The 27,648-nt window shown below is 31.0% G+C and overlaps 1 protein-coding gene across 1 annotated transcript; it reads right to left on the bottom strand.

The window, feature by feature from the left end:
• Nucleotides 1–16,639: 16,639 nt before the first annotated feature.
• Nucleotides 16,640–20,282, bottom strand: LOC129302118 (senescence-associated carboxylesterase 101-like). The gene is made up of 4 exons (XM_054940794.1): nt 19,978–20,282; nt 19,548–19,875; nt 17,758–18,279; nt 16,640–17,643 (listed from the first exon to the last, which is right to left on the bottom strand). Exons 1-4 carry the CDS (start codon nt 19,998–20,000, stop codon nt 16,828–16,830), a joined length of 1,689 nt encoding a protein of 562 aa, XP_054796769.1. The 5' UTR covers nt 20,001–20,282; the 3' UTR covers nt 16,640–16,827.
• Nucleotides 20,283–27,648: the final 7,366 nt, after the last annotated feature.

The raw sequence follows: 27,648 nt of genomic DNA, 5'->3' as shown, positions 1-27,648 counted from the left end.
TTGTGGTCCCTTCTTTCAGCTTATGCGCTTGTTTTTTCAGCTCATGGTTCTAACTCTGTTACCTTAACTATGATACTTGTGCTTTATTGTGCTTTGTCATGTTTCCTCTCCTCGTGGTACACTTTGTATTTTTTTTCCTTATTATGAATATATTACTTAATTTAATTTATATTTTAGAAAAAATTATTTTTCTTGTATAATTAATATGTTTCATGTGTTTGATTTATATAATTTCTGTTGATTATTGTTTTGTTTAGTTGTTAGTTAAAATAATTATTTTGCATGCGATAAAAAATGTTGAATAATTTTTTTAAGTATTACATGTGTTGAATAAAGGATTTAATACCTAAGAAACTATCATTTTTAAGCTGTTATAATGTCAGATTTTTTTATAATGTTGAATTAATTTGTTTAGATTTATTTTCAATTTTTTTGTTCAATTTTCATGATGCATGTTTCTAATTGGCCAGACCATATTCTGATTTATTTAATTACCATGACTCATTTAATTGCTTTGGATATCAATGATTGTCTATCACTTGACTTGATTGCTATTTTTTACTATTATAAATGTTGAATAGAGGGCGTGAAACTCGAAAAACTTTCATTTTTAAATCTTTATGCTGCTAGTTTTTCTTTAGGATATAAAAAATAACTTAAAAAAATAATAGACACACTAGTTGACTAATAATATTACTAGTAGACTATGAAATAATGCCAACAAGTCATTAACCTAACACTTTCCTATAATAAGAAGAGGGTATGGTCCAAAAGTAGATATTCACTAATTGACTGTCAAAAGAATATATGAACGGGTGAAAGAGTTTATTACTTTTGCAATTAAGCATGAGTAAGATCCAAATAAAATTTTGTGTCCTTGCTTAGCTTGTGCTTTGAAAAGCAAATCACTCTAACTGAATTGCTAGATCATTTAATATGTTATGGTATTAATCAAAGTTATATATACTAGACAAAGCATTGAGAGAGAAATGATGTATCTGATGAAAAGGTGTATACCATAAGGTCTTCTAAGAAACAAGATGCATGTGATGATCCTGATAGCAATGTGTGTGAGATTGACTATCTTGATAAAATGTTAAATGCAAGAGAGGGTGCATGATCTTTGTGATTGCCCTTAAATATATATAAACATATATATACACATACATATATCATACATATATACATGGGTAATATTTTAAAATTAAAAATAAATTTTCAAATATAGAAATTAACTTAGCATTTAGGTTTCTCCATAAAATATAATTTTTCAGACAAGAATATTTTTATTTATGCTAATGGAAAATTCAAAAGATTCTTGTAATATAAACAATATGCTGTAATAATTTTAGGGAACATGAGGAGTATTTTTTTTATTACAAGGCTACGGCAAAGTCGTGCAGGAGACTATAATCTAGTCATATCTAAAACCATGATGTTGGTACATTCAATCGGAGGAACATCAAAAATGGTAGTTTCAAAAGTATTGTGTGTCGATCGGTAGGCCAAAAGGTCCACACATCTATTGGCTTCTCTGTAGACATAGTCAAAGGTAACAATCCAGTCTCTCATAGTGAGTTCCTTAATTTTTTTGATAACACTAGATAATGGGTGATTTCCAGAGCATGTGTTGTTAATGATTGATAGAGCTTCCATCGAGTCTGTGTGGACATTAACTTTTTTTAATTTCATATTCCAGCAGAGGTTGAGACCTTCAAGAATTACCATGAGTTTGGTTGAAGTGCTAGGTTGATATCTAAGGAATTTAGAGAATCCTTTAATCCAATTTCCTTTATCATCTTTGATGATGCCACCACAAGCTGTAACTCCATTAATATTGACTGAGCCGTCAGTGTCAAGTCTAACCCAATCATGTTCTGGAGGGCTCCATTTAGCTTCACTAGCAGTATCATTCCTATTCAATTGGAAGGTTTTGCGCAGAAGCCTTAAGTCATTATTAATTTGTTAGGTGCTAGAGAAGGCAATGTCATTGTCTGTAGTATCATCTTCAGAATATAACTTCTTGCATCTATTCTTCTAGATATTCCAGCAAGCTTGAGCAAAAAGTCTCTGCCATGGAGTTCTTCTTTTAAGTTACCTGCTTTGACTTTTACATTCTAGACTATCCAATCTTGCATATTAAGTAAGAAGAATATGTTAATATTTTAGACATCCACTTTGTGTAAAAGTGTTAAAAAATGGTTAAATTTTATTTGGATGTCCAACTTCCTTATGTGATGTGTTTTTAAAGTGAAACTCATGCCATTAGTTAGTACAGGAAAAGACCTTTCCGTAGACACCTAGATCACGTCAATCAAACGTCGGATGGAGAATCGAGGCGAGTCTAAAGTTCCTTAGTTCTGCTGTCAAATTGACAGTAGAAACAGTGGATTTTCATGTAACACGCCACGGTGCATGGCGCCTGAGCTATGGCGTGCGGTGTAGAGTACAACATGCCACCGCGCAGAGTGTGTCCACTGTGACGCATTGCTCTGTATTTCAATATATAATTTGTTTTCAAACATTTCAACTTCCTTCACTCCTTTGAGGTATCCCATGCTTCCGAAACTTATTTTTACTCCGATATGGAAGATTTTTATTGATGTTATCTTATTTCTATTTAAAAAACTTAGGATCTCTTATTTTTGAATTAAAGACTTGGTAATCACTCTTCGGAGATCATCCCTCGATTACCATGAAATTTATTTGTTAAGTGTGGTTAGTGGAGTGAGGATATTACACCCTTCAAGTTTTTATAGTTAAAGAGAGAATAGATCTTCATGAATCTTGAATTTATAGTAGAGCCACCTCCTTGTAGTTGGATTAATTTGTACATCATCCTCATTTATTGGAGCAAAAGAATTTAGTTCCATATTTCCTACTTCAACTCTTCTATTGGAGACACTTGGGGCAGCTGATGTACATGGTGCAGCAGTGTTGGAAGCAGCATTCTGACTTTCATCATCTTCATCATCATCAATTATAGGCAACTACATCTTTCTCAGTGTAGTGACTCCCATGACATAGCACGTGTCAATCTTTCCTTCCACATACTTCATCTTCTTGTCATTCAAGATTTTTAAAATCAAGGATGCATAAATGAGGTACTTTAGATGCCTTTTTAGGTCTACATTTACCACCTTTACTATTTTCTTTAGAATTATATCTGTAAGATTAATGACCTTTCAACATAGCTATCAATAAAACATATTCTTCATTCATGAAACTATTGAACCCTTACTGCTTGCACAGCATAGTACGAGTGAGTATATGATGTAAAACCCTATATGTAGGAGGCATTAAAGCAGGCTCAGTTACAAGCTTATCTTCCAGATTCCACTCCAGTACTAAAGTCTTGTATATATTAGCCTTCTGAAATGACAAGTCATTTGTCATTGCTGTTGAACCATCCGAAAGTAAGCACAATAGGTGGATCAAATAACTCTCAGTGATGTCAAAAGAACTAACTCCTGATAGTGACTTTAAGCTTCTTTTCTTTATTGAGAACCTTCATGGATCTATAGAAAGCTCTAGTCACTTCTTCACTGAAGGGTTTATTTATTTCTAGCATACTCTTATAAGGTGCTATAATCTTCTTCATTGCATAGCCCTTGTCTTCTAGCTCATTCAGATTCACACGCCAATATGCTCCGAACTTTTTCTTGCAAATACTTTCCCATAGTTTTGATTCCTGCCTTTAGTCAGATTATCACAATGATAATTAGCAAAATTTGAAGAAACATACATCACCATTTTTCCTTTCTTTTTCAATTGGCTACGCACTATAGCTTCACCAATATTCACATTGCTAGAGCTTATAAGATGAGTAGGAGCTTCATAAGGGCTTGTGGCAGAATTTGACTTGTTAGGCATCAAAGATTCACCTTCAGTGGTAGACTTATCACACCTAGTAGCTTTGGGATTCTCAGAGGTAGCATCATCATTTATACCCTTATTTGACTGAATCTTGACCTTCCTGGCAAACGCTTGTTGCCTCTTTCGAGCAATGGCAACTTGTTTGGATTTCTCTAACACCTCGGTTTTGTTCTTTAAAGTACTTTTACTCTTTCATTTTCTCTTCATAATGAGATCACGAGCCTCATGAAAGTTATCTGGACTAATTCCTTCATTTGTGAGGGACTTCTTTATTATTTTTACTTGAGCCATCTTCTACACGAGTGACACATAGGATTAAATTCTTCAATCAGGTATTTCAAGCATGCAAATGGTATTAGGGTTAAGGTTTAAGGTCAGATGAGTGTTTATGAGATACCAAGGGGGAATATGGTTTTGGTGAAGACAGGGTAATTATTTGGTTGACACGACCTCAGTTTCCTGCTAGTAGGTCTACAACATACCAGTATGAAATACTAGTCGTGGAATGTATATTTAAAATGGACGGTTGAGATTAAATGATGATGCTACTAAAAATATTTCTACATATCGGTATGTCAATATATTACTGGTATGTAACCAATACACTGATATAAAATACACATATTGGTGTGAAAGAGCCTCATTTGTAGGTCAGTTTGGTACTAGTATGTGTGTTTCATACTGGTATGTAAGAGACACATCAGTATGATATAGACATACTGGTGTGAAAGAGGCTTCCACACGAGGCTCTTTCACACCGATATGTTTGTATAATATAGGGGTGTCACATACAAACCAGTATGAAACACACATACCAAAGTGAGTTAAGCTGGTGTGGAGGCTGAATTAGTATCGATATGTGTGTTTCATACCGATATATACATAACCCCTTAGTATGAAACACAGATACTGGTGTGAAGGAGGCCTCCACATAAGCCTCACTCATACTGATATGTCTTTATAATACCAGTGTGTACATTACATACTGATATTAAACACACATATCAGTATTAAAGAGCTTCTTGTGGAGGTCGATTTGGTATCAGTATTTGTTTTATACCGGTATGTAAGAGACACACTGATATGATACAGACATATTGGTACCAAATCAGCCTCCACACGAGGCTCTTTAATATCGGTATATGTCTTTAATATTGATATGTAATGTACATATCAGTATTATAAAGACATACCAGTGTGAGTAAGGCTAATGTGAAGGCCTCCTTCACATTGGTATGTGTGTTTCATATTGGTATGAAAAACACTTATCGGTGCTAATTCGACCTCCACGCAAGGCTCTTTAATACTAGTATGTAATGTACATACTGGTATGATAAAGACATAAAAGTGTGAGTGAGGCTTGTTTGGAGGCCTCCTTAATACTGGTATGTGTGTTTTATACTGGTGGTTCATGTACATATCAATATGAAACACACATATCGGTACCAATTTGGCCTCCACGCGAGACTCTTTAATACCTGTATGTGTTTTTTAATACTAGTATGTAATGTACACAAAGGTATGATAAAGACATACCGGTGTGAGTGAGACTCATTTGGAGGCCTCCTTAACACTAGTATGTGTGTTTCATATCAATAGTTCATGTACATACTAGTATGAAAAACACATATTGGTACCAATCTGGCCTCCACACTAGCTTAACTCACTCTGGTATGTGTGTTTCATACTAGTGGGTATTGAGGTAATACCAGTGTGTAATGGACATACTGGTATGTTATGTCATTTCCCCTTCACTTGTTTCTGTTTTTACTTTGTGGGGTTCATTTATTCAAAAACTAAAGTTTGCATCCTTATGTTGCTTGTATATCATAACACTAATAGACTAAAAAAATACACAAAGCTTGGGTATAGAGTGAAGATAGATTTGAACTTGGCATGACTTGTTCATTTTATTATTTTGTATAATGATATTAACTTACAAAATCTTGTCGCTCTTCACTTGTGTTTTCATACATTTGCATTGTAATTGAATAATAAAAGAAATTATGTTTCTTTAGGATTCTTCAGCTTCACCTCTTCTTAGCCTTGTCCCTTACAAGGAGTTTCAACACAGCCTCGCAATTGGAGTTCTTCTCATGGCTAACAAGCCACCACAACAATTCAACTTTAATGCTGCGGATGTCCTCATCAGTTTATGATGGACTTGTATATCCATGTTCATTGTAAGGATAGTTGTCCCATGATTTCAGCCACTCAATAACGTGAACCCTACAAGAAGTCCTACATATACAAATAGTGATAGTCAAATTGCTTTTAAAACAGAAGTAAGAGTCAATAATAGAAAGTCATAAAACTTTGTAATGCACGTATCTATTTGAAGATTAACTTGTGCCCATCTAACATCGTTATGAGATTCTTCCTCATTGTGAAACAGTTGTGGTTTCACTACACGCAACAATTGATGGAAGCAATCTCATACAATTACAGCCATTTTTTCCTTCATTTTCATATCTTTTGATATCTTCCTTCCACGATCACGCTTGTGTGCATTTTTTTATCATTTACTCTATTGTATTGCCCTTTCATCCACCAATGAATCGAGGATGTAGAAGTTCATGGTCTCTGTGTCCAAAGCATAAGAAAATCAATGACTTTGGAAGTATGTGGGGCTAAAGATCCACTAGCAATTTCCAATGTTGTACCCAACATTATCCTCTAAAATTTGTGCTTTATGTTGCTCCTAATTCCACTTTCATTTTTACATCACGATTTGTGTTTACAAGCATACAAGTTGTTCTAAGGATTTATTACTATTTCAACAATATTAGCAAGGCAAACATAGATTAAATAATGTTTTAAGTGCTTTACCATGAATTTGCTATTGAATATGTGCCTCGATACTCAACCACCATTCTCTCTTTGGTCACCACAATGTCTTGGCTACCATTGTTACTAACTATATATAATAAAAAGGGAGTCAAATCAATGGCATTACACATTGAACAAGTCAAATCATGTTCAATAATAAATTTCACTCACCTTATCATTTATGTAGCTCCTTCCATCAAGACAACATAGCTCAGACCAAGTAAGGTGGTAGTCGTACATATCCACAAAGATTTTATTGCATCCAACACTTATCGGTTCAGAATTTAGAAAGACTTACAATAAGTAGAATCAGTACAATGACACTTAACCCCAATAAAGACTCACCTCTTCAACTCATGCTGGCTGCAGGCAGTAGTGTAAAGCTTGAATACTACTTCATGTTTAGCATCCAATGGTTTCCTCTTCTTGACATTCTTAATTGTGATAGTGTCCTGTATAAATGAAGACTTCCCTGATATAGTAGCTTTGTTACCCCTTTTAGATCTCTACAGTTAACTAGCAACTATATCTTTTAACTTTTGCTTCTTTTCTCTCTATCTTTCTTCATTCCCTCGACCCTTTTCGTGTACAGTATATACTGCTTTATCTTTTCTGTCTTCATTCCTCTCTTCACTATTTTCTCCCTCCTCCTCTCTATCTTCATTCACCTCTTCACCATTTTATGCCTCTTCTGCATCCTCTTTCCCCTCTTCCTTCTTCTCTTCACCATTCATCACTTCACTGTCTTCTCCCTTTATTGTATCATCTTTCTCCTCTTCCTTCTTCTCTTCTTCACTCTTTCTATCCTCATCTTGTTTACAAAATATCTCCTCTTCCTCTTTCTTGTCTTCACTTTTCTCTACCCCTTGGTCATCATCTTCTTCACTCTTTTCTACCAATTCTTCACTGTCATCTTCCCTTACTTGGTCGCTCTCTTTTACACTATCTTCTCCTACCTCATCTGTGTCTTGAATGTCAAGACCTTTCCCTTCTACTTCTTCTTCTCATGGTTGGTCATCATTCACAACACCTTTCATGGATTGTATCATCACTAATTTATCCGTCACTTACTTCTTCATCTTCAAAACCTCACCATCAATATACCTTTCAAACCTTGACTAAATTCTCTCAACTGGTCTGGAAGTGTTGCACTGAATTCTAAATTGACTGGTGTCTTGAAGTGTTTGCTTTAGAAGTGGGTTAGGCGTGCAAAATCCCATGTGAGCTTCTCTTTTTAAGGTTGGCTCTATCATTAACTTATTAGTTTGTCCACTTCTTCACTACTTCTGCATCAGAAAATCCATCCCCTTCAACCATAGGGAATTTTTGGAGGAAAAAAGCTGCACACAAACAATTCAAACAAGAATCTAAATAAACAACAGAAGTCACAAGATTCACAACTAAACACACATTAGGGAATGAACAAGTCTTCATACATACCCCTAATAAGTAGACATAGCCACCAATGTTCCTTGTGCCCTTAGGATCACCTAACTGTAATAGCTGCTAGTACTTCTCTATCTCTTTACTTAGCTCATCCAACATAAGATATGCCTAATCAAATTTATCCCATCATTCTCTAATAAACTCTAACAGTTCCACCAGCTTGTTGCTTATTGATGGACTGCTAATAAGACAAAGCAGAATACCAAGAGTATAAAGTAGAAATAAAGCCTCAAATTCCTCTCCTACACTGCCAGACATTATCTTCTCCTTTATTAGGTTGTAATTCCCAGGAAAGTTCTTCCTTGACTTGCTCTCTTTTGGTTCCCTCTTATGCGGCACCTTAACTTGCTCTCCTTCATAGGGTAATCCCAATAAGTTGTGCACATCTACAGGCTTGACTTTCATCTGAGTGTCTCTTAGAGTCAACTTCCTAGTAGGGGGTTAAAACCAAGTATGATCTTCTTGAACAAGCCACGTGGTATTCTCTTGCAAGTTATATCTAGCAAGCACCCAAAACCAATGTCATCAACCTTTTTCTTCAATGAAGCATCTGCTTTCACGTATTCAGCAACCTCTGTGAACTTCACAAGTGAACACCGAGTGTTAAATGGTGCCAAATGCTTCTTCCTCCTAGGCCTAGATGCCAAATACTTGTTCCTCTATACTTCTTTCTCCTTATTGGTCAACTTCTTCCATTCTTATACCGCCTTCTTATGATTTTGTTAAAATGTCCCCTTTCCTTTTCTACTTTCATGAAACTTCCTTATGTAAAGGTGTCACCCTATAATACCTTTCTCACTATTCTTTGCCCTACAAAAAAGATAAAATAAAATTAAGTTTTTCACAAGATAGCACTATTTTGATCAGCACAAAATTACATCATCAACAACCCGACTAATTAACCACTATTGTTAGGGCAATGAACAATTAGGATGAGGTTATTTACAACTCCTAATTCTTCATTATTATTCAGTCACTTGTTAATTTATGCAACAAAACTTGTTCTTTTCCTCACAATTCATGTTCATTTATTTAACCTAGCTTGTTCATCTCCCTAACCATACTTGCCCACAAATTGCTATTTGGCTAACAAGCAACTCTAGTAACCTACTTAACAACTACTATTTATGCAATGAACAATAAGGTTTACCAAATTCAAACTTCCCTAATTTACAGATGAATTATTTTTCCCAATGTGAAAAAGACATTTTTGTGAAACCACTATCCAAATAAAACACAATTTAACTTACATTGATATGGTTCTATCACGTTTGTAGTTCACAATGGTTCGCCTTCCATGAAATGCTCAATGGAACCCTCTTCCTTGTCAAACCTCAACGAACAAAAACCTTATTAACCAAAATAACCTCAAGCAACCTATTGGTTAGTCCTTCAACACAGATTCTTAGATAATAACTTCGGTGATGGACCTTCGTTGATAAACTATGTCAACTACCTAGCACCTCTCCTCTACATGCTTCAAAGCTCCCAAGTTAATGTGTGTGTATTCGAATATGCTTCGAAGCTCCCATCTATGTGCTTCAAATTTTTTTTCGCAATAGTCTTAAGGGAAACTTTGTCATTTCATTTTCAAGATTAATTTCAGATCACACCCCAAACATGCAGTGAAACGTCAAAAACTTTAGGGCCTTCTTGTTCATTAACTTCAGTTAAGGGTCCCTCAGTGAAATTGTCCTTAGATTTTTTTTGTTTTAATTTTTTAAAAATACCATGTGACAACCACCTGAAAATCAAAATGAATTAACGATTAACTCTGATGATAGGGTAATATTATACTTTTTTAAAAAAGTTTTAAGGTGATATTGTTTCAAAAAATGTTTAGAATATAAGGTACCTCTCGTAAAAAAAATTCATGACATTTTTGTCTTTTAACCCTATCATTTATTTCCTATTCTACACAAAAAAAGAAGAAATTAGAAATTTAATTTCCTAAATATCTTTTGAATGATTTTATTTAATTTTAAATTTTTAAAATAATTCATAAGAAAATTTTGTTAATAATTTAAATGATACTTTTCTAAATTACTTCATATAATTTGGAATTATATTTAATTTTTGCCTTAAAGTTCACTTTTATCGCTGTACTTATTTCTTTGGAGTGCTAGGTACCCTCTACTTTTAAGTAGGGCAAATTTAACCCTGAACTAGTTTTTGGAGGAGCAAAAACCCTCTTCCATTAATCAACCATCAATTTTTCCAGTTCTTGCTGGCATGACATGTGCCTGGGGCCCACACACAGTGATATGTAACACGTGGCATGTCCTTTGCTGATAATTTACCCCTAAACTCTTTTTTTAGAGGCGTTAAGCATCCTCAAGTCTTTTTCAAAGCACTGGCCACCCTAAAATTTTGTTAAAATAAAATTGAATAAATATTGTTAAAATATTAAGTATTTTAATACTTAATAATTTAAATATTATTATTTAAAACATTACATCACCCAAGTTAATATTTTTTATATTTAAATATTATTTTTGTTAGCATTTTATAAATTTATAGATGATTTTTTATTTTTTATATATCAATCTTCAATCTTCTCTTCAATACAGTATCCAAATCATTACGTCTTTTGTGTGTGTCAGAACTTACTTATATTTTTAATATTGATTAAGTTTCTTAATTTTTTGGTTAAAAAATGATCTTCCTCCAACATATTGCATTATCTAAATTTAATACTCTCTATACATTTTTGTATTAATAGTAAAATCATAAATATGATGAATCAGGACCAACAATATAACAATAAAAATATTTATTTGAAGAATATCGCTTATTCCATTAATATGCTGCAAAAAAAAATTACTTAACAAGAGAAAAATGGAGAGATGAGAAGAAAAAATTTCTTCATTAACTTGGAGGTTCATTCACTTCATTTTTAATACAAAATTACAAAATATCAAAAATATTAAAATATTAAATTGGATGATGTAATGTTTTAAATAATAATATTTAAATTATTAAATATTAAAATACTTAATATTTTAACAACATTTATTTAATTTTATTTTAACAAGATTTCAAGGTGTTTAACACTTCGAGAAAAAGACTTTAGGGTGCTTAGCGCTCCTAAAAAAAGAGTTCAAGCGCAAATTAATACCAAATGACATGTCACGTGATACATGTCACTATGCATGAGCCCCACACACATGGCACGTAAACAAAAAATGAAAAAATTAATGATTGATTAACGAAAAGGGGTTTTTGTTCCTACAAAAAATAGTTCATGATAAATTTGCCCCACTTAAAAGTATAGGGTACCCAACGCTCCTAAGAAATAAATACAAGAGCAAAAGTGTATTTTAACCCTTAATTTTTTAAAAATATTTTTTAATAGTGAGAAATATTACAATCAAAAGTAATTGTATGAATTATTTTATTTTTTAAATCATTTTTATAAAATATTTTTGGCAACGACAAAAATTAAATTTTTGGTGATAAATGTTAAAAATTATTGTCAAAAGTCTACTTTTAATAATGATAATCAAAAGTCATCATCAAAAATCCTATTTTGGTGGTGACATTGAGTCCAATTTTTATGATAACTTTTGATTATTGTCATTAAAAGTGGACTTTTAGTGACGTTCTTTTTCACCGCGCGTAAAAGTCACTAATCATATCTTTTTATAGTTCTGGTTGTAATATGAATGAAGCAAGACTTTTGTGTCCACCCAAATATTATTTGGGAGAATTTTAACTAAGGATCATAGAAGAGAGATATTTATTAGTTGGTCCAAAAAAATTTATAATTTTACTATAAAATTTTTGGACTAAATTGAATTAAAATGGATGATTGAAAAGATTAAAATGCCTTTTTGCAAAAGGAAAAAAATGATTGATAACTGATACTGGCAAATTAACATGTAAAGTTAGAGAATTAGCAACAAATGATTCTGCATTTAGGACAAAATGATTGAACTAATATGATTATAAGTCATGTAATTTACAATTGATATTGATAAATTAACAAGTAAAAGTTAGATAATTAATAACTGATATTAATATGACTATTGACGGGCAAAGTCGGGTAATTTACAATTGATGTTAATAAATTAACAAGTGAAATAAGAAAATTAACAATTAATGATGGTGCTTTTCAATCAAATTGAGTGAACAAGTCTTGTAAATGATTCACAAATCAAGTTAAGTAGTTAACAAGTCATACTGACAAATTAACAAGTAAAAGTATGAAATTAACAAGTAATATTTTTAAGATTATGGAATCACAAAATTAACTAGTTAATTATTTAATAAGTAATGTTAAGTAATTAACAAGTGTAAGTAAGCAATTAACAAGTAAAGTTGGATAGTAATCAAGTATTTGTTAATTTTGTAGAAGGGCATTTCGATCTTTTCAGTAATCAATTTTATTTTAATTTATTCCAGAAATCCTGTACTTAAATTTTAGATTTTTTTAGGACCCACTAGTAAACATCTCTCTTTCATGGTCCTTAGTTGAAATTCTCCTGTTATGTCATCCCTTATTTATAATATTAATTTATACATTAACCACATGCTTTTCATCATGCCTAATAGAATTTGGAATAATACAACCTCCACATCCGCACAAATGTTTTGAAAATGATGGGTGATAGCGTAAAAAATATAAAGTTCTTTGGTGAAGGCAAAATAAGCATGGCATGTAAATCAGGTCAATATACTCAATTGAATCAATAAACTATTAATTCAGTATCTTGATTAATTTGATCACAGTTTGACTATGATTTTAACCATTAATCATTAATCATTGTTGTCAAACTCTCAACTTCATATCACCAACCCTGATCATGTAGTTTGCATTAATTCACAAATGTAGAATCTTTTTCTTTTCCAATTGAAATTAACAAGGAAGAATGATAGATAAATTCTTCCAAAATAGAGAAATGATAATTTGGTTCTATGAAATTCAATAATGACAATAAGATTTTAAGGACTTCTTTGAAATTAAATTTACGTGTGAAATTACTTGAGTACCTTTTTACAATTTAGAAAATTGTGATTTTTTAAATTATTTTAGTCATTAGTGAAACCAAACTTGTAAATACTTATATTAAACTTGTAAATTATATAAAATTAATTGGACTTTGTTGATAGAAAGTTGTGATTTTTTAAATCATTTTAATCATTAGTGAAACCAAACATGCAAATACTTATATTAAATTTATGAGCCATATAAAATTAGTTGGACTTTATTGATTGAAGAAAATTACTAATAAAAAGGATGATTTCCTAAATTATCTTAGTTATTGGTGGAGCCAAACTTGTAAATACTTATATCAAATATGTGAACCATATAAAATTAGTTGTAGAGAGCACTAAAGTAATTGCACATAAAAATTTAATTTCAAAAAAGTCATTTGGGATCTAACTGTTATTAGCATATTTCATGGGATCAAATTATTTTTTTTATTTAAGAGGGATTAATATGTTATTCTCCCAATTAACAATCGATAATGTATCCTTTATTTTTCTCATAAGTCTAACAATAATAAATCCTTGTTAGCACTTAAGGCTGCAATATATGACAGATAATAAGATTGCAAAAATAATAATAATTATTGTCAAATAGTTACTCCCTCTGTTAAAAAATGTAAGGTATTTTTAATTGAATTTCACCCCCCAATAAAGTAGTTACCTACTTTCAAACTAACCATATCTTTTTATATTTATCCCTATTAAATATCCTATAATAAATATAAAGTTATTATCAATAGGACTCTTTTGGAAAAAAAAAACAATGATAATACATCAAAAGATTAAAAATACCTTATATTTTTAAATATCTAATTTTTTAAAAAATATCTTTTATTTTTAAACGGAGTAGTATAAAGGAAGTTCCCCGAAAAATGTAGGGAAAAGTTCGACTTTCTAAGTCCATGGCCATGAAGCTGGAAAGTGGTCACGAAGTCTTTCAATTCGTCACCTTCCTTACTTTCTTTAATCTTTAATTAATTAGAGATAAAAATTATCTTTTTGATTAAAAGGAAAATTGTATTAACCAAATTTCAAGATTACATGGTGAAGGAAAAGACTGAAAATAATCATAACGAAATTGACTTGCAGATAAAATAGAGAAGAAAATTTTTGAGAAAAAAACAGTTACAGCAATAAATGTCCCCGCCAATTGATGATTGATGATAGTTTTGAGAATACGTGAGGGAAGATAGATTCTTCCGATGGTTTTGAATGAATAAACTTGTGTGTTCGTTGACGGGTGAATCAATGTAGAAATAATCCAATAAAGAACTACTCTGAAAGCTACAAGAGTTTGTGGGTTGTGGATTTCGTTGTTGGAGTGAGAAATCTACTCGAAAACTCGAGATGAATGACCCTCGGAGATAGCAACGAAGAAAAGCCAATTTATTTGGCAACATATTTTAGTTTTTTTTTTCAGGATAAAAAAATAAAAAAATTTATTTAACAACGTATTTTTAAAAAATATTTAAAAAATAAAATATTATTCTGAAAAATAGAAAAATAAAAACATTTTTTAAGTATTTTAATATTTTAGAGAACAAAGAAGAATGAAAAAATATTTATTGTTATTATTTTTTTTATTCTTAAAACATGTTTTACAAAATATTAATTTTTAAAATAATAAAACACAAATAATTTCAAACACGTCCCAAGTTTGTTAGTTTTTCATTTTCTTGAAAATATGAAGAAGCCAATCAGAAAAGAGCGGGTTGGCTAAGATTGAAGGGATTGGATGATTTGCGATTGTAAAAGGGGATGGGAGGGAGATAAACAATTATCAATGTGGCTTTCTTTTATGATCAAGTACTACATTTTTTAAAAAATAAAAAAGAAAAACAATATTCAATGAGACTTTTTCTATTTTATCCTCAACGTAAGATAAAATATATCATATTGTGTTTTTTAGTCTGTGTACAATAATTTTAAAAAACATTTCCCTGCTGCATTTATTTCAAAATATATGCTGTTTAGAATATATATATATATATATATATATGTTTAATTTTATATGTCTTTTTAGAAGCACAATGCGGCATTTATTAAAATTTTCTATTATTCCTTCATTTACTCTAACAACTTCAAAACAACATTTAAATTTTGGATAAATATTTATAAATAATAATATTTAAATTATTTAATCTTGAAATACTTAATATTTTAATAATATTTTATTAAAACAAATATAATAATTTTTAATTACTTACCTATATTTTCAGGATTGATGATCTGATAAGCACTTGATAGCTAGTCAAAGTGACTAGTTAAAATGATGTTTTTATATTTTATGAGTAAGAAATAATATTAGTTTATTAAAATTTATTTATTATTTAATGAATATAATTTGTATTAATTTTTGTAAAAGGTCATTTTTTGTAATTGTGTTGGTCAAGTAATAATCAAGTTTACATATATTTAACTATGGGTGATATTGTTTTATTTTTTTAGGAAAAATATAATTTTAAGTCCCTGCACTTTGTGTGCATTTTGTTATTGGTCCTTGCACTTTTTTTATATTTTAGATCCCTATGCTATTTTCTTTTGGTGTTTTAGGTTCCTTCAAGGTTGCTATACTTGGTTTATTTAGGAATCTAGAACACAAAAAAATAGAAGTGTAAGGACTTATAATATTAAAAAAAGTGTATGGACCTATAATAAAATATAAATAAAGTGTTAGAATTTAAAGTTATGATTTTTTTATTTTTTAACATGTGAACGGTAATATTGCACCACCTTCACTTGAGAGTGCTCTACCCGCATGAAAAAAATGAACCAATTAGTACTTTGTGACTTAATATTCAAATCTCTAGTGCTAGAATTTGAAATTAAAAAAAAAAGGTAATTCAACCCTACACATTACTTATTTGGTCAAAAAAAAAAAAACCCTACACATTACTTAATATTAAAATCTCTATGGCTAGAATTTGCAATTAAAAAAAAAAAAAGCAATTCAACCCTACACATTATTGTGTGGTTCCATGCCTCTATTTTATTCTTTTACCTAAAGTATCTTTACAACGTGCAATTGTGAGATTAATCCTTTAAAAAAAATCAAAACACCATTCTCCCTGTGTTTAAAAATGTAACTATTTTTTGAAGAGTTGGATGTTAAAAAATACAAGGCATTTTTAATCTTTTGAAGTATAATCATTATTTTTTTTAAAGTACCCATATTAATAATGACTTTATATTTATTATAGAGTGTTTAATAGGAGTAAATATAAAAATATAGAGTTAGTTTGAAAGTAGGTAACTATTGGGGGATAAAATTCAATTAAAAATGCTTTACATTTTTAAATGGAGAGAGTACTGATTGGTTAAAATTCTAATTTTATTGGTTAATTCAATGATGCTACTTGTTAAAACTATAAAGGGCATTATGATTATTTCATTATAAAACATAATTTTCAATTTAGTTTCTTGGTATTGTAGTGAGTTTTCAGAATTTTTTTATCCTCATTTGATATAATGTCCCATCGATAGTGTTATAATGAAATTCTCCCACAAAAATCATGTTAAAAAATACGATAATTTACAAGCATCCATTCAATATAAAGAAACTAAACCTTCAAAATCACTTAGAGAAATAGAACATAAATTGAAAGCGAACTAAACTGAAATCCTAATGTATTTGGAAGCCCTAGAACTCCTGCATACAATTTGCCACTTAAAAAGCTTGGTTTCTCAGCGAAAATCGTAAGCACCTTTCTCATACTCATCATAATTGGCTGGATTCTTCATGAAGCTGGCAAGTTCAGAATCATGGGAAGCTCCCTTGATTGTATAGTACTCCTTCCACCAACGCATGAAGCTACTTTTCTCCAAGAAAATCTCTGGTGAAACTGCATACTTCTTTAGCAACCCATAAACATACTTCTCAAACTCATCCAAACTATTCACCGCCTCTTGCTTCTCTGTTGCATTGGATGCTACAGCCTTAAGTTTTTGAGACGAAATGAGAGCCTCTTCGACATGTGCCCAAAAGCAAGAATCCAACGTCAATATAGATCGTACGTTCTGCCTATTTTCCAACTCATTACTACCAGGTTTCTTCTTGTCACTTTCCATCCACTTCTCTAGCAGCTTATAATGCTCAGATCTTCCTTGTTTTATGTAGTCTCTTTTTCCCTCCTTGTAGTAACAAGCAATGTCTAATGGTTCCACCATTCTCCTGTAATTAGTCCCAGCAAAGAGCCATCGGGTACGAAAAGCTGCACCTTCTTTCTGGGGCTGTTTCTCTACCTCTTCCACCATCTGTTCCCAGTATAGGTTGAGTTCCTTCCTGTACCTGATTATATCCTGGTCAGACTCAACATATTCCATCTTAGAACAGTCGTAATACCCCATTCCCTTCCTATTCGCTTCCTTCTTGTACCACTCCAAACAGGCCATATTTATTTTCATGTCATCCAATTTCGTGTTTGGGACAAACCGTTTCCTCTTATCCAGAGTCTTTTGCACTTCCTGCAGTTCTTCTACCAAATTCTCCAGGATAATTTCCTGACACATCAATTTCAAAAACCAGGTTATATCATCCAATCCTCATTCATTTTGTTTCAGTTTTTAACAGTGGTTGAATTCATTTTAGATTGAACAAATAAGGGTTTGAGGTACCTGCTGCAATTGTGGAAATCCCAGAGCACATAACTGCAAACTGAGGCATGCCTTGAGCTGATTAGAATTAGGGATGCTGTTGGGAACACCATAGTCTTTGCAAATTGCCTTGTGATTAAGATTCCCCACAATATTTCCATAATCATGAATTTGCAGCCTTTGATTCAGCTGACTCGTGGCCTTTTGAATCTTCAGAATAGAATCAGGGTTCTCAAAACAAGCAGAGCCATGATCAGAACACAAAAGGAATATTCCAAAGGATCTGTAGTCATCAGAAATTGGGGAGGCAAGACATGGGTCCTTGAGAGAGATCACATGTAGAAAGCAAGAGTTCAAATAAGAACTTTGAGATAAAGCATGTTGAAGGTTCTGGTCTCCAAGAAGTGGAGACCCAAAGGTGATACATAGTGGACGCTTGTCCGCTATTGGCTTCACATCTCCTAACAGCAATAAAGTGAAAAGAGAAGCAATTGATCCTCCAACAGCATGCCCAGTAACAATCACTGGTTTTTTGAGATCGATCTGCATTATACAACAAAACCCCATACAGGGATGGGCCCAGAATTTTTAATTAAAAGGAGCTGATTACAAACCATATACGATAATTGAGGGAAAGTTGCATATATATATATATATATATATATATAATTAATATCTCAACACATTCATATTAAATTTTATAATACACACACACACACATATATATAAAACTAAAATAAACATGCACTTTCGTTTTTAAAATCTTGCTTATTGATTTTTCATGAAGTAAAAATCATCAATAAATAAGAATTAGGCTTTTTAACCTCTACAAAAATTTGACATAATTCATTTATTAGTCAAGTTATAAAATAAGGATTTTTGGACATATCAAGCTTATAATGCTATAATCTATATTACAATCAAATTTTTTCTTGGTTAGAAAAATTTGAAAAATAAAATTTCTCAACAAGATTGCATATGTGCCTAGCATTGAATGATTTAAATATATTCTTAAATTCAAATGTGTGTACAATTTAAAAAAACTTTGTTGCTTGCTCACTAAAGTAGATCTTATGTTTAGTATCTATTTTGTTGGGAAAAAAAAATATTCTCTTTCCAAATGTCATTGTATGTTTAGTAATTAGGTAAAGTTAAATTTTTTTTTTTTTTTGGATAGCATAAGGAGTAGATTTTGCCAACAACAGAGATTTTAAATTGTTATATATACAAGGGTTAAGATTTAAATCTACAACAATTTATTTAAATGACGAAAGCCTTTTATCACTCACCCTAACTTTAATTAGTAGGTAAAGTTAAATTTTTTTTATTTTTTTATTTTGACTGAAAGGTAAAGTTAAATTTTGTTAGTACTAAATATAAACAAATATATTTCTTTTGTTAAAAACATATAACTCCTTCATTTAACAAAAATTAAAAATTAGAGAGTGGCTCCCCCTGTTTCCCTGTGTCTGCCAGTGAGCCCACACCTAACTATATGAATATTGTTTGGTTCAGCCCTTTTCTTTTTTCTCTAGTATTTTTTTTTTAGCAGAGGTCCATTTTAAAAAAAGTACATAAAAGGACCAAGGAATTAAAAATTCCCTGGGCCCAAAGACAAATGCAAACTTAAAACGGAAATACAAGATGAACTACAAAACAAATCAGAGCAACGATTTTGCTCTGCTTCAATCGTCAAGCAAGCAAATCAATATGCTTATACAAATAGACGGCAAATTGCTTTAAAAAACAAAAAACACATAATAACTCCTCTTGTATCTCCAGGTTATCAAAAGAGACAAAGAAGTACGTACCTCGGATTTTAGTTGACCAAGCTGGGTTCGGTATTCATTGAACAGGGAAAATACAAACTGATTAAGAGAGAACTTGGGGTTGGTTTTGGAACAGATAAATTTGAAGGGATTGTCGTTCATGTCGATCGAAAAAGGAAGCAAATCAGATTGAGCATGATTTTGGGTTGACCCAAACGCTATAACTGTCAAACCTGATTCGCTATCTATTTTGAAGAATAGATTCTGGTTTGAATGGGTTTCGGCGTACAGGTCTGAGATGAGCTTACATGAAGAAGTGAGAAGGTCAGAGCTGGCCACGAAAGATGCCAACTCTAATCCACTGCTAAATCTGCAATCAAAAGAACAAGCAGAGCACTTCAGACAACGAAATAGTAAGAAGCAGAACAGTTATCCTTAAGGAATATTAATAAAAAGTTGAAAATTCACTTACAGTGTAGATTGATTCTGGGTCATTGAACCCTCAAACTGTTGAAGAGGAGCTCAAAAGCGATGATGAGATTTAGTGGGTATCTGATTGTTATATACACAGGAGGGTTTCATAATTCATATATAATTACATAGGAAATTCACTGGAAACTCCCGTGCCTCAGAGTGAAGTCAATACGCGGGTCTCAAATCAAAGTCATCGATTTTTTCTCGCTTTTCTGTTTTTGGTTTGTTTTTCTTTAATCAGTGATAATCAATCGATAACGTCTCTCGATCATCTAATAACAATGAATCTGTCCCCATTTAAGGCCGGCGAAGGCAATACATGGCAGAGATTTCTTTTGGATGAGGTAGGCCCGTTTGGTAATGGAGGAGGGAAAAGGCGAGGAAAGAAGTATGGAGACGGCATAAAAAAGAGAAAAAGAATTAAAAACTTGTTTGGGGCAGTAAATAAATTAGTTAGGAAAAATATAATTATTAATTTCTATAATTTTGTCCTATTTTATTATTGGTTAATGCATTTTTTTTTATCAATGCAAGTCCCTATATTTTTTTTGACATATAACATTAGTTCCTTTATTTTTAAATATACTTATAAAGATGATGATGTGATATAAATGGTATTAAATTATAACTTGGCTTGTCTCTACTACCTTTTCTCTCCATTTCTTTTCTACTACCCTACGATGAAATTTAAATTATTCAGATTTAGTGCAAATTAAATTTAAATGATCCAGATTTAAAATTTTTATTTTTTATTTATATTTATATTTTATATTTATTAAAATTTAAATTTAAATTTTTTAATAAGTCTACTTTATCACCATTCAAAACAATCCAAATTTAATTTGAAGGATTCAAAAATTATAAGTATAAATTATAAATATAAATAAAAAATAAAAAATTAAATTTAAACTATCTAGATTTAATTTACACCAAATCTGAATGGTTCAGTTTTTATTTTAGGGTGGTGGAGAGGAAATGGAGAGGAAAGGTAGTGTAGACAAGCCAAATCCATTAAATGAGGACATTTGATGTATAAAATAAAAGACTTGACCCATAATGGCCAAAAAATAAAAATTTAAATATAAACTATTCAAATTTAATCTACACCAAATCTGGATGGTTTAGATTTTATTTTCAAGTGGTGAAAAGGAAATGAAAAGAAAAGATAGTGAAGATAAACCAAATCCATTAAATTAAGATATTTGATGCATAAAATAAAAGACTTAACCCATAATGGCCAAAAATCACTTTTTGACAGTGACAAGTTTTTTTTCTACAAGTCCAGAATAATCTTTGTCAGGTATCAATCATCCCATTTTTTACCCACTGTTAATTTAAATTGCCAACTTATTATATTTGAAATATGTTAGCATCCTCATTAACATTATTAGTTATATACTAGAAAATTTGACATTGTTATTAGTGTCACAATATCATCCCTTTAAGCATATTTAAAAATAAAGCAGCTAACGTTGTGACGAGAAAATTTAGAAAGATTTGGAACATTAGAAAAAAAAAATATTATAAGGACCAATATGAAGTAATACTTGTGTTTCCCAATAAATTATAGATGTCTGAGTGAAGAAAAATGGTTGCCTTTTATCAAAGATATCAAAGAATAGGAAACATAAATATAAAATCTCTAGAGTACCCCTCCTCTTAAAATATATTAAAGCAGTGCAATATGGGTGTTTTATTTTTTAATAGTAAAGCATATATCGAAATAACAATTGTTTTGATTATCTTTATTGACTCCAGACCAAAAAACTTTATCATTAGTTATAAATTAATAAAATAGGTAATAATATATAATTTTATTAATTAAACAATAATAAAAAGTATAATAGTAATTATATTTCATTATATTATATATATATATATATATCTCACAAACTAAGGTACTGAAAATCAGACAAAATATTGAATTAGTCAAAACAATGGATTAAGGGTTAGTGGTTGAATCAGGAGTTAACCTGAGTCAGATCGACCTTAATTAAAATAATTTAATTTAATTTATATACATAAAAATATGAATTTGAATATAAAAAATGAATATTTAAATAAATGAGAATATTCATTTAAATACAAAAAATTTACAATTTTCCTTTTTATTTTTTTAAAATTAATAATTTAGTATTTTTTTAAAAGAACAATTTAACATATTTCATTTATCTTCCTCATTTTCTACTGCTATGGGCTGAATAAATAAAAAATTATAAAAATTAAATAATAAAATATTTTACTTTTACAAACCAAGATTTTATCATTTAGATAATATAATACAATGAAAAAATAAAATGAAACAATATTAATGTTATGCATTCGAATTAATTAAATTAAATGCAGCAATAATTCGTTGAAGAAAAATTCAAAACAGAAGACACACACTTACCGAAATATGTTCCCAACTTCCAAGATATTGATCTAAACAATAATATTTTATTAATATCTTGTTAGGCTTTTCTAGAGCCGATAATTCGGGCCAAGCTTGATAGGTCAACTCAAACTCGTCCGAAAAAAGTTAGGGCTGAGGTTGGCTATATGGGCATTTTTAAGAGGGTAGGATAGTTTAAGCCCGTCCAAATTGAGTCTGACCTAAATAAGCCCAACTGTTGAAATTTTTGCCTTTATATGTATATAGAGTTGTTAATTTTGGCTAAGCTCGAACCCAATCAAAAAAGATTCGGCTGACTTGGCTCTATGTGCTTTTTTAAGAGGGTAGAATAATTCAAGCCCGATTCAATTAAGCCGGGCCTGAATTGAGCCTAAACCAAATAAGCCCGACCTGACCGAATTATTGGCTCTAGGCTTTTCACTCTCTTGCAATTGATCTAACATTTTTTCTTAATCTTATAAAATGTGCAAAAACTTGAGAGTAAGATAGGAAATGTGCATTAGTTAGTTATCTCTTATTTTCTACAATCTAAACAAAATCAAGCTCGAAAACTTCTTTCTCGATTTTTTCTGTTGGGTCTATAGTTTTTTCATCTCCCATCTTTCTTTTCATTGTAGATTTGTAGCAAAAATGGCAGATAGATGGATCTCAAAAGAGTAAGGGTTTTAATTTTTTTTTATATCTAGTTCTTCTTTTTCCACTTCTTCATTGTTGTTTCTTTCCCTATCTTCCTTCTTGTTCGTATCCTTTCTTTTCTTCTGCCTTCATCTCTTCCCATTTCTTTTTCTAACCATTGGCTTCTTCTTTTTGTGTTTTTTTTTTAATTTTCAACCAATCCAGTGAACCAAGGTGAAGTTGCAATGTCGTTTTGGTTTTGCTAGTAAGAATGTAACTCAGCGAACCTATAAGGTTCGTCGAGTTGTCTTGGGTTGGCCAGGTTACATCGAATCAATCCCAAATCAGTTTTAATGGAAAATCAAACTAGGAAAGAGGTTGGTTTACCACTTTACAGGTTGAACCGGCCGGTCCGATCTAGTTTTCCATTCGATATCACGAACAAAAGCTGTACAACATTATATTACAATACATTACACCCAAGTTAGCTTATTTTAACAGAGACACATTTTGGCAAAAAAAAAAGCATAGAAACTAGAATTTATAAATACTAAACTAGATAAATTTAAGGGAGAATGACATAAAAATACCCTTAAAATATGCAAATGATAATTAGGTACTGTGAAATGTGATGATTATTTTCTAATCCATGGAGACTTGCTTGACATTTTTTTATGAAATGACATATTTGTCCCTATTAAAAATTTATATGTGAAGTCCAACCACTAAAAATTAATTATTACTTTTTGTTAAGAAATGACTAGTTTTCTTGGTGAACTAACTAGAAAGGAATAACAAATAACAAGTTTCTCCATGCAAAATTTTTTATCAATGAAGTCCAATAATTAAAAATTAGTTACTAATTTCCTTTAAAAAATGACTAGTTTTTTTTTTTGAAGAAATGACTAGAACGGAACAGTAAATTACAAGTTGTTTTGTGAAAATTTTTTATCATTAAAGTCTAACAACTAAAAATTATTTACAACTTTCTTTCAGGAAATGACTAGTTTTCTTGAGGAAATGACTAGAATAGTAAATTATATGTTTTTCTATGCAAATTTTTTTTTATTGGTGTCTAACTACTAAAAATCAGTTACTTCTTTCTTTAGGGTCAGCTTTTTTCCACTATGTTTTTCCTCTATTGCTCATTCACTGTAAATCTAAACTGTTCAAATTAAGTCTATACTTTTAAAAATTAGTAAATCTAAATTATCAAATTCAATTTAACAGTCTAGATATGCAATATATCATCCTTAATTTGCAAAGGAGGAAATCTAACTTCTCTTTCTTTTGAGTAATGACTATTTTTCTTGGAGAAATGACTAGAATGGAATAGCAAATTTCAAGTTGCTTTATGCAAATTTTTTTATCAATGATGTCTAATAACTAAAAATCAATTACTAACTTTTGTTAGGAAATAACTAATTTTCTTGGGCAAATTACTAGAATGAAATAGAAAATTACAAGTTCTAATAGCTATCTTTCTTTTTATTTTTTAGAAGTATAAAAGAATCATTTTCCATTAAAACTAATTGACAAACAATGTCACACCCATCGAGTCAAGCGTGACTGGCATGAAGTACAAGATAAATCTCTGACATATTGCATTATTTGCATACATTTTAGGATGGTTTTCTTACATTATTGCATTCATAAAAACTCAATTCTTGCATAATTAGGCATTTCTAGGCCTTGGGAATCAATTAGAGTTTATTCTTAACTTTGGGGTATTTTGGCCATTTTGGCAATTTTTGGGACATGGAACATTAACCTAATTTGTATCTTTTGTCTTTCTAAATACAATGGCACAAATTTGAGCCCTCTAATTCATTATAGATTGGAAAAAGACATCAAAAGACACAAGTCACATGTTATTGTTAGAAAAAGACATTAATACTAAGTTGTCGCATTTTGCAACCTAGGATATTGGAAATAATATTGTATCTTGCAATTGAACTTTAATTATCATTTGAGATTATGCACATATGTTTTGATATCTCTTGTGTGAATAATTACAAGTCTAAATTGTAACACTCTAAAATTTTACATCAATTTTTTACAATTCTATGATTTTTTTAATGGAACTAAAGTTATTAAACGCCTATTATAACATCCTGAGCTTTTAATCCTAAAGCTAATTAATACTAATAAGTAGGAATAAATTAGGAAATTAATGAATTAATTTGATTAATCAAAATTTTGGAAGGTAAATTGGTATTTTGACTAGTTGGATTATCAGATGGTTAGGATCGAGTAGAAGAATAGCAGTCTAGAACAAAGCGTGGAGCTACAGTGAGAAGTTTCAAACTATCCTACGTGCCACGACATATATTACATGTGCCACAGCGTATGGCATAGAGTTTGACTTTTAAGGAAGTGTTAGCTCATGTTTTCTGAAGAAAAAAGGGAAGAAAATCATAAAAGGAGAATGTTGCTCTACTAGGGCAAGCCATAGTTGGCACTTAAGAGTTGGGAGTTGTTTTCAATTTGTTTCTTATTGAGTAAATTTGGTACTGTCCTATACTTCTATACTACCCTAATTTTTTTTAGGTTTGAGGTATAGAAAAATTGAATCGAGGAATTTTAAGTAGTTATTTTTTGACTAGTTAGTTTTAAAAAGGCTATTGGATGTATAATTAAGGTTTTGTGACTAGGTTGAGGATTTGTGATTAAGTTTTGAAGCTTTATACTCAATCTAACCTAAATTGACAAGTTTTAAAAAGGGTGGAAGTACTTGTGTAGTGTATTGAGAGGTGATTTAGCCATTTCAATGGCCTAAGAGTATGTAATTGTGGTGAATGGGCTAAGGTGAGCTTTAAAGTATAAGTGAGACAGTTGTGAGTGCTTAGCAATGTGATTTAATCAATTTGATGCTTTGTATTGAGTTGGAAGTTAATCAAGGACATTGGTCTATGTAGATTGAGTAATTTAAAGTTACTTATGGAATTCTATAAATCTCAAGTGCTTTAATGCAAATGGTAATCTTTGGCAAAAAGTGTATGAGGTAATTGGATAAACTTTTATACCTTTTATCTTGTAAAGTTATTTAAAAGTGAATTGTGAAAATTGTTTATATGAGTTTATAGTTATGTTCATATAATGATTTCTAAAACTAATGGCGTAGCTTAGTGCATTAACTGTAAAATTTTCATGTGATGCATGTGAAAAGTGATTCATGGGATGCATGTGTAGTGTTACAAAAAATTGTGCATAAGAAAGTGATACGCTAGTGTAAGACAAAGGCATGTGGCCCTATTTTATGTAAGGCTAGAAAGTCCTAGTCTAGAGTGTTGAGTATGATCCAGTAGTAGAACTTAAGAGTGCATGAGTATTCATATATGGCTAGAGGTGGGAATTCACCTTGTGAGATGTGTAGATTGTGGTTCTAGCGTGTGTATGATGCCTACTGTCCTTGTTATTTACCATAGTTGATAGGTATGGTTGGGCTACTCCCTGCTACTTTAAGAGTAGTTGATGGGGAGAGTATTCGATACTCTGTTGATTGGTTAAGGAGAATTCATAGTCCAAAAATGGTAAAGATGTATTGGCCCTATCTCTTCCACTAATGATGAGCTTGGGCCGACTAAAGATATCCTATGTATAGCCTATGGGTTCGGTCAGGACATTTAGAGGTTTGAGGAAAATATTAGTGCAATATGATCATGCATTTACATTATGTCTTGTATCATTAATATAGTCATATTGATGCTTGTTTGTGAATCTAATGCTTGCTCATGCAATTTCTTGAATTAATGCTACTGTGTCTCTTGTGTATAATTTTACCTATTTAATAGATATTTAAGTTTATTTAGTTACTGGGACTTTTGTCTTACCCTATTCCTTCATATCTATAGGTTCTAAGTGTTTGTTAAGGCTAGAAAAGGAAGTGTGAGAAGAGTAGCTGTGCCTTTAGTAGTTTGTAATGTTACTCTTGAGTTGAATGAATGTATATTTGTATATAGTGTTTAAGTTGCCAACTAGAATACATACATAGACATATATTGTTTTGAATGACTTGCTTGTATCACTTTTGTTGCATCTTTGCCAATTGTGACACTATATGCATGTGTGTGGTGAGCTAAGATGCTATTACAAGCAAATGCGTAAATATAATTTTGTTAAACCATGCTTGTGTTACACAATGAGTTATATTCTTAGATTGTGATGCCTAAGTGGTAGGTATTTGTGTAAGGCTAAAGGTATTTGTTGCACAGGCAAGATTTGAAATTGTATATGTAGTGACTTGTTCCACTAATGTGCTAACTATATATGTGTCCTTTTTGGTGTGAATATTGTTTATCTTCACTAAATGAAAAGCCTTGGCTCCATTTGTGTAAGTCAAGTATATGTGAGTAAAACAAGTGTGGTCAAATGTATCATCGTTATCCATAGTGTGGTATAAATCTCACGTAAGTTCATCTATGTTAAAAGTGGTGTTAAGTAGTCAAGTTTAGCAGGTAGTGCTATTTATATGATATTATGGGCTAATTGGGTGTTTTTAGTTTTTTGGGACTTTGTTCAAGGCTTAGGGTGGTCTAATAAATCAAAAGATTGAATTTGAACATTTAGGGCACTAAATTTTAAAAGAAAAGTGTCTTTTTACACTTGAGTGTCAGAAACAAGTTTAAATGTTGGATCATGTCTAAACTTACTTCATTA

Source organism: Prosopis cineraria, unplaced genomic scaffold (assembly GCF_029017545.1).
Source record: "Prosopis cineraria cultivar Desert tree isolate PC_DT_omini unplaced genomic scaffold, ASM2901754v1 PC2, whole genome shotgun sequence".
In the NCBI taxonomy this organism is placed as follows: Eukaryota; Viridiplantae; Streptophyta; class Magnoliopsida; order Fabales; family Fabaceae; genus Prosopis; species Prosopis cineraria.
The sequence above is the reverse complement of the archived record's forward strand: the minus strand, read 5'-3'. Positions and strand labels throughout refer to the sequence as shown.

What these genes read in the sequence shown, in the direction of transcription:
- LOC129302118 (XM_054940794.1), bottom strand. Translation starts at nt 20,000, where the DNA reads ATGACCCAGAATCAATCTACACT. An exon ending in TTGGTCAACTAAAATCCGAG is followed by an intron (nt 18,280 to 19,547) that starts GTACGTACTTCT and finishes TGTATAATGCAG; the next exon opens with ATCGATCTCAAAAAACCAGT. An exon ending in GATTTCCACAATTGCAGCAG is followed by an intron (nt 17,644 to 17,757) that starts GTACCTCAAACC and finishes TTGATGTGTCAG; the next exon opens with GAAATTATCCTGGAGAATTT.